Source organism: Simochromis diagramma, unplaced genomic scaffold (assembly GCF_900408965.1).
Source record: "Simochromis diagramma unplaced genomic scaffold, fSimDia1.1 OVJJ01000553.1, whole genome shotgun sequence".
NCBI lineage: Eukaryota > Metazoa > Chordata > Actinopteri > Cichliformes > Cichlidae > Simochromis > Simochromis diagramma.
In genome coordinates, this window is record NW_024387095.1 from 260,150 (window position 1) to 268,848 (window position 8,699).

General features: G+C 40.5%; 1 protein-coding gene across 1 annotated transcript; it reads right to left on the minus strand.

Moving 5' to 3' along the window:
• Positions 1–202: 202 nt before the first annotated feature.
• Positions 203–7,409, minus strand: tm4sf18 (transmembrane 4 L six family member 18). Its single transcript, XM_040046362.1, has 4 exons — positions 6,770–7,409; positions 3,756–3,824; positions 3,056–3,198; positions 203–1,112 (listed from the first exon to the last, which is right to left on the minus strand). Exons 1-4 carry the CDS (start codon positions 6,947–6,949, stop codon positions 914–916), a joined length of 591 nt encoding a protein of 196 aa, XP_039902296.1. The 5' UTR covers positions 6,950–7,409; the 3' UTR covers positions 203–913.
• Positions 7,410–8,699: the final 1,290 nt, after the last annotated feature.

Here is an 8,699-nt window from a genome sequence, read left to right on the forward strand (position 1 = left end):
GCCACTAAAATATATATGTGTGTGTGTGTGTGTGTATAGATATATATATATAATGTTTGTTAACACTGGACTAGCATCTGAGAAACATTAAGACAACAATTTACAACAAAGTATACTGAAAATTAAAATAGATGTAAAAACATACACACACACACACACACACAAACACACACATGCACAAAAAGAAAATCGGCTTGTGTTGCATGTGTGATCCAACACACTGCAAGTCCTGGGACCATAAAAATAAAATTAGACATAAAGGGCACATCACTGTGCTTCATTTTAGCCTAGACGGCACATTCAAAGACTATAATCATGGCAACACGCACTGTTTCTTGCAAAAACACCATTAACCAGGGAAAGGAAATACCCAAAAGAAGGTAATGTTCACATTATCAAACAATATCAGGCAGTTGATTTGATACTGATTGCTCTGTTATTAACGTAGTTCTCTTCAGGCCTTAAAAATGTTAACACAGCTGTGTAGCATACAACATAAAATAACAGTGAAGAAACTGAGCAAGCCTGTGCACCACGTTTGACAGACTTTACTTCAGTAAACCTAATACTCCCATCCTCTCTTACTATCTGTACATGTTGGCTTGCTATGCCTGCTTTTAAAGTAAGTTACAATGTCCTACTTATGGAATAAAAAAAAGTCATACAGAGCTACATTGTTGCAGACACATATCCTGGCACCACTGGTGACTTTGACTGAACTTGAAAATAAACTGATTACAAATCTAACCTGGCTGACTGGAGATGTGGTGCTGTAATCAAACACACACACGCACACACGTTGCAGTGAGGTTATGTGTGGAGACTTCCTTTTGTGCTTGTGTCCATTACTGTAATGTACATGTACGATATGGTTGTATCTGTATGCATCTGTGGTATGTCTGTGCAGGTGAATCTAAGCATTAAGACTGTACTCCTGCTTGTAGCAGCAGGGCCGGCAGACAGCGTTGACTAGGCCATTTCCCAGCTGTAGGAGACAGATGATGAACTCCAGCACTGCCAGGCCCAGTAAGACACACAGCAGAGTGATGTTCCACTCTATGATGTTAACCGGCTGAAGGCACCGTGTCCACGTTTCTGGCTGCAGAAGATACCTGGGACAGAGAGTAAGTGTGATTATCAAAGAGCAAGTCACAAACTGGTGAAGGCATAACTCATAGGTGTCAAACTCTGGCCCGCAGCTTAATTACATTTGGCCCGTGAAGCCATACCAAATTACTATTAGAGCTGGCCTACTGGTATTATACAGCTACTATATATATATTGTTTAGTATTAAGCTTTGCTTGTTCCATATTCAGTTTTCCAGCAAAACTTATTTGAGTCCATAAGAAAAGATTCATTCTTATATCTGGAGAAAGATTTTTTTTTTCAATAAATATTAATGTTAGCCCACGACTTTGTTCCAGTTTTGAATTTTGGCCCACTGTGTTTTTGAGTTTGACACCCCTGGCATAACTGATCCAGAAAATTAGAGCAAGTGCTGTTGTGCTACATTCTCTCCAGAAAGGCAGCAAAGACTCAAATGCAGAAATCACCCCGACCTGGTCACGGCAGATGGCTGCCCCTCCCTGAACCTGGTTCTGCCTGACTTTTTCCTTCCTACTGTTGCATATTTTTCTTAGGTGCCGTATTTTCTGCACTATAAGGCACACTTAAAATCCTTTAATTTATTTCTAGTTTTCACCTAAACACAATATACCATGTTCTGACTGAAATTTAAACGACCAGTGGGCAGCAGGCTATAGTATGGAGTGACATATCAGTGTCCAATGTGGGGGTTTATGTGCAAGTAAACCATCAACACTGACACAAATACAAGAAAACTGCCTCTGAATAGCTGTCCATTATGGATGAAAGGGTTAAGCACTTTAAGGAGACTATTGTTGTGATTTGGTGCTACATAAATAAAACTGAAGCGAACTGATAAATGAAGCAGACAAAATGTGATGAGTTGATTCAAAGTGTTAAATTAAAAGCTTTCCTACTCTAATTTTAAAGATGAGGCCTTAAGGGAGGACAGTGCAAGTGAGGGAGGTCACGTGTAGACTGAAGAATCATAATAAACTATCAGAGACAGAGCAAAAGCTTTAGGAGTGGTCAAATCAACAATCTGGTGCTTTTTTAGAATAAATGAATGCACAAATCATTTCAGCCTGAAAGGCCACAGACAATAACCAAAGTGTATGATACAATTATTGACAACATTATTTATACTCCAGAAAAACATCAACTTTGCAACATCTAACCAAGTCTATAGTCAAGACCTTAATATATAGAAATATAGGGTTTACAGCCATGTACAAACCGCTGGTTATGGAGCAAAAATGCCAGACTATACCAGTAAATGGCTATACTCTCTGCTCAGCTTCAGCTAAATGCTGCAAAACTAATCGAACAGCACAAATGCACAGTGCAAATTTTCTCAAGATAACCAAACGGGATATTCTTCAACGGTCAAGTTAACCGATCTCATCCCAGCATGCTTTTCAGTTAATGGAGAAAAACGTGAAGGCAGAGACCCACAACTGAAGGTGACTGATCTTCTGTATTTTAATTACCTGATATAATACACAGTAATAATGCGTAAATAATAATGCATGTGATATAATCTCTTTTCACAGTTTCTGTGTAAAAGTGTGCTTTTAATAATCGTTCTTTTATTACTCAGTGTTGCAGCAATATAAGTTAGAGTTACAACTTTTTCATCTGTACTAGAAAGATCAGTAAAAATTACAGTTGGTTTTCTGTTTGTTTTGTTTTTATACAGGTATTTATATTAAAAAATTACCTTTATATTCAAAATACTGATAATCTTTCAGAAGACGTAAGAGAGCTGAAATAATAAACTGAATACGAAAGTGAAAAGCACGAAAGACTGCACAAGTCATTTCAAAATCTTACCTGAATACTTACTTTATGACATTTCATAGACAACATTAACTGATAACGAAACAATTTTTACACAACGCCGCACAAAACACGCACCTATGCAGGCATCTACATCTTCATACACAAAGCGCTAGGATGTATCCTTACCTGCCCTTTTGGTCTGCAAAGGGGTACGACCATCCATACGAGGTGAAGCATTGGGGGCCCTGCAGGAGTGCATACCCTGATACGATGAAACAGTAGGCAGACCCCACCAGACCGACCACAGCTGCCAACACTGACCCACACATCTACAGAGGAACAGCAGCACACAAAGGGATTTTTAAACACGTGCTTTCGTGTTTTTGTGCAGCTTTATTTCTGCCTGAATGAAAGCTGCTTCACTTATGCATTTCATAAATGAGATACGGAGGCAGCTGCTACACACACACACACACACACACACACACACACACACACACACACACACACACACACACACACACACACACACACACACACACACACACACGTGTATCTGCAGCTGTGCCTGTGGCCTGAAGGGTGTGAGCCAAGCTTACTTTGTTGAGTGTTACCTAACAATGGGGGCCTTGTTGAGTTATCATAGCTGGCTTAGAATTAGCATTCAGTTCATAAGGACACAGTGTTGGGCTGCTTAAAAACTTTACCCTTGTAATCAAGCAAGTAGTGAGAAAAAAAAAGGAAAACATTTATATGTAAGAAAATGAAAATGGCAGCCGGCAGTTTGGAAATAACAGCCTGCATGTTGTGAACACAATTTTCTGTGCAGCACAGCGTCTCCTTTGTAGATTTTTAAGCATTATTTACAGCTTAACACGTCTCTTACCATTAAACTCTCATTCCAGCAGCAACTACATTTCCCCAGCGTGGTGAAGGCAACAGCTGGAACCAGCATCTAAAAGTACAGAAAGTATTTGTTATTTGTTTTATTGACCATTAATAACACCCAATGACAGCAATCTTTGCATTTGGTTACTAGGAGCTTCCAGAGTAATTCAGTGCTCTATACCAGCATCTCTACTGCCACCTACTGTTGATCACCGCTTACAAATCAAATCCTGTGTTTCATTCATACAGCATATACCACAACGTTTTCTCAAAGAGCTTTGCAATCTAGCCAACATGTGGCACACTCTATCCTCAAATGTCATGTTGCCGCACTAAATACTGTACAAAAGTCACCTAACAACGAATCACATATATTCAACACAATCAGCGTGAAGCTGTAATGTTCATTCAGCTGTTAGTTTTTTAATGGGACTTAGTCTTAGAGCTATTCTTGGCTTCATGTAGGTGGTGAAAAATGTGACTATTCTCCCTGAGATCCAAATTCAAAGTGATTTTAATGATACATATCATACATTGTTTGACTTTGGTCCAAAACAAAATGGCCAACCTCCACATGAATAAGCCTGCTTTCTCTTCATTGCCCTAACAAAGAGAAACAGTTTGCTATAGCTGGAGTTAATTAATAGTGCACATTAAACATAACTTTATGACAGACCCTTCTGCGTCCCAATGGTACGAGTAATTTGAGATGGGCAAACATGAGCACAGGCCATATAAAGTGCAGTGTGAATTGCGGCAGCTGCCACATAGTGTACTTGTGTGTACAACTCAAGAACTAAAGGCAATCCAACATCTGTTTGTTTCAGGAATTGACTTTTTATCTTCTTCATCCCTTGTTTTCTGTCCTCCTCTTCCCTGTGTTGGTATCTTTTGCTCTCCTACTACATCGTAAAAGAGGAAAGGCGGTTCCCTTGGTTTAACACATTAACGTATGAACAGAAACAAAGAGAGGGATCAGAGTGTTGTTCCACATCCTGGACATCCCTCTTAAAGCCCCATCCTATAACAGAGGCAGCAGGGGAGGCTGATGACAAACAGCGGCGGGAGGTGCACAGTGAGAAAGGAAGAGAAGGAAAAAGGAAGCCAGAAGAGCAAAGGAGAGGAAGGGAGTAACCCAAAAATAGATTATGCCCTGATTGGTTCAGTTTGCTCTTTGACTCTCAGCATTTGGTCATTTCCACAGAGAAAGATAAAGCCCAGAGAGGGAAAGACTGACACAAACTCAGACTAAAAATCATTCCTTTCTCAGACAAAGAGGCCCAAGATGGATTTTAGTCAGACTGCCCTTTATAAGTATTTTATCAGGCTTGTTTAAAAGTAATTACACTGAGAACCTTTTAGCAGTTAAAGACGTGACATATTACAAAGAAAGAGCAGGAAAGTGAGAATATACAGTGTAAGTCAGTATGGTTTTCAGGCTTCTTTCCTTTATCCTATGCAGGCCTTCATACCAACAGCTATCAATGCCGCCGTACAGACTCATCACACTCAGAATTTTTCTTTAAAAAAAAGGTTCAAAACCTGCCATAAGTGGTGCCTGTTTTTGAAAGCTTGAACATTTCAATTAAGACCAAACTGAAAAACCAGAAACATAGGCAAGGGCGATAGTGGAATGCACAACATCCAGTCTTTATCGTGTTGTTCTTCACAAAGTCTTGATGCTACAACTTGTACAAACCCTGAGCACTTTCACAGACACTCTGAGCATATTTTTTTTACTCAAAATGTGCACGTGTTCTGCTGATTAACACACTTGGTCTTGTCTGGGGGGGGATTACAGTCTCTCCTCTGTTCCTCCACAAAACCAAATTAAAAGAACAGCTCCGTTCTGCTCAGTCCGAGCATAAACCCATCAGATCAGCGGCATGCAGAGCAGACGGATTAACTGTGGATGCACACAAAACTCCATTGTTCTCACTGAGCAACTGCAAACACTCTGTCCTAAAGGTGCTGATGGGAAAACGACCAGAATTTAACAAACTTTTGACGTAAAATCAAAACTCAACCAAAATCCTCTCAACTACAACTGAACTAATTTAATAGAAGTTAAAAGCAAGTTGGAAGCATAAATGAGTATTGACTAGTATCAACTTATCAACAAAAGCGAGGCTTTCTTACACACAGTGGCACTGCCATTGACTACATGTGCCAGCACCTGCTGCACTTACTGCTGAATGAGGGAGGCAGGAAGGTGACATAAGCATCCAGCAATTGTAATCACGCTTTTAAAGGATTTCATCTGCTAACTGGGTAGTGTTTCAGAGTCACATGGTCACGGGTGAGAGAATGCTTCTTGCACACGGCAGTGAAAATGACTCATGATAAACAATGGCTGGCTACAAATGAAAAGGAAATCTCACTACACTGAGAATCACTGAATTTCACCCTTTCACCTCATCTAAAGGAGATAGATACACCACTGGCATCTGTCCCAAATCACATTGCTGCCACATATTTTAAATTTTCCAGAGTACGAAAAAAAATGCTTATTATATAGCATCCAAGCTGAACTTTTAGTAAAAGGACATTGAACTCTATACCATGTGATGTCACGTTTTCAGTAACAGCTCATCAAATGGAACACAAATAAACCTTCAGACGCACAAGCTTCTAGTTTCTTCTTCTTCTCCACTACAGCTGCCAACCGTTCAAACAGCAAAAAATGAAAAAACAAACGCTATTACGATCAATTATTTTGGAGCATTTGGACAGGGTGTTGTCTAAAGCCTCAAACCTCAAAATGTCGTACATACAAAAAATATAGATAAATAACCAGCTAATTTTTCTATTATTGATTGGCAATTCTCCATGTAATACAAAGTATAAAATAAATGAATCTTTGAGCACAGTCACCATCATGACCGGAAGTTAAAAACAGATTCAACCTCCAGATAACTGATGATCCAATCAGACTTAAACCCTAAACTATAATGTTACAAATTAAAAATGACAGAAGATGATCAAAGAGGGTTTTTTTTTTTTTGTACTCACCAACAGCCCCCCACCTCCTAGGCCACCAAAGTACCAGATGTAGCTGGCCAGGCGGTCCTGCTTAATGTAGGTGATTTCTCCCATGGGAAACAGCAGCAGCAGGTTTGCCACAATACAGCAAAGGGCCAGAGGCAACAGAGCCAGGCCCAGAGACCTGGCAAAACCCACCGAACAACACATCGCTCACCCCCCAGAAAATCCACGCTCACAACCACAGGGTGGAGAGGAGAGAGCTCGAATGGGCTGAGGAAGGCAGAGACCGAGTGAAAGAGGGGAGGGAAGGGTCCGAGCAGCTGGGGAGGCAGGAAACGAAAATAAGTGACAAGACCCTGGTGTTTGTGTGTGTGTGTGTGTGCTTGTGTGTGTGTGTGTAACTGCTAGTGTGTTAGATTTTCCTTCCTTTGCTGAGAAGGTTCTGCCATGACACGCGTATGAGGTAGTACACACTCACAGAAAGCTGGAGGGTGACCCAATAGAACTCTGGCACAAATATAACGAAGAAACCCACAAATGTGTGTGTGCGTGTGTGTGTGTTTCCCACAGCCTCTTAGATAGCAGGGTCTTTTAGAGCACTCTTATACTCACACAGCAAGGAGCCACTTTCCCTCACAGTGACTTAATCATAAGAGCAGATCCATAATCTGGGATAGTCTATAATATTTAGTTTTAGTGTGAAGTGGGAAGTTTAAGTGGGAATCCAGATCGCTTTCTAAAAACCTGCAGGACTGCAAAGCACCAGCCTTAGCTGAGAATGGACTTTTTGAGTTTCCTACCACATCTATTTTGGTATTAGTTGGTATGTAAGGTGCTGCTCGAATTTTTTTATTTATTGGTTAAAACTGCACGGTGGTGTAGATTTTTAGTATATCAGGGGAGTGGAAATTCCAGTCTTCCCATAATGAGAAAAAAATCCAGTTGAAAGTCTAAAAGAGGTGAAAACATATTCAAATCTGTGAACAAGTAAACTAGTTTTGTCATCGGACAACAACAGCAGTGTTTGTGTGATCGGTGGATGCAAAATGTGTATTAAAGGTTTCCACGCTATAGAGTAGGCAGTCGTGGCTTTAAAGCGTTTGATACAATTTACCTGTTTGTTTCAGGTAATGATGCCGTAGGTCAGCAGGTGTAGGTCAATAAAGCATAATGTGACCTTTGTATGGATACATGTGTGTGTTTCAGATGCCCTCAACACTGTGAGCTGTTTTATAATCCAGCTGGAATTCAGCACATCCAGATCAACTGCAGGGTAAGCTGGTACTGACCGCTAACAACCTGGACTAAAGAGCTGCGTCGATTCAGGCAGATTTTGTAAGACCAGAGTGTATGTTTGAGAGCAAACGCGTGGTACCAGGGTGGCTCCAGGGGCTCTAAGGAGATCAACACTGAAACAAAGTCCAACATCGTTATTCTACAAAGAGAAATCTGTGCGGTGGATATGTGTGAACTGACAGCTAAGTGGTTCTCAAGCTGTTTACCAACTTGCTGAGAGTTTTTCACGGATTTGAAGCCACAGCATGCACTGTAATTTATTCTGTCACTGTGCCTCTGTCTTTATGTGTTCTGTTTGTGTGTTAGACTGGGAGGCAGCAGGGCGTTTCCCAGGGGCTAAAAATTCACTAAAAGATAAAGCTCATACACAAATGTAAATCACTTCACCCTTCCTGCTTGAAACCAGGCACTGAAAACATACAGAAATGGCTCACACTCTGAAATGCCTTTGAGATTCTGATAATTATGTTTATATATTTTGTTGCCTCGGACCAAAAAGGTCAGGCAATAAGCAAGTTCAGCTTCCAGGCAGGAAGAGATTTGTTGTGATTTTTGTCACAACGTCTTACAAGAACAATGATTAAGAATCACCCCGAGCATCTCTACATCCAAGCCCTTTTTGAAACGTTTTCTTCTAGTTTATTAGGCTCTGCAGCTTCAT

Excerpts from the sequence above, each read along its gene's own strand:
- tm4sf18 (XM_040046362.1), bottom strand. The coding sequence starts at position 6,949 with ATGTGTTGTTCGGTGGGTTTTGCCAGGTCTCTGGGCCTGGCTCTGTTG. Across the intron at positions 3,825-6,769 it reads TAGGAGGTGGGGGGCTGTTG|ATGCTGGTTCCAGCTGTTGC; the intron begins GTGAGTACAAAA and ends CTGTACTTTTAG. Across the intron at positions 1,113-3,055 it reads TTTGCAGACCAAAAGGGCAG|GTATCTTCTGCAGCCAGAAA; the intron begins GTAAGGATACAT and ends TCTCTGTCCCAG.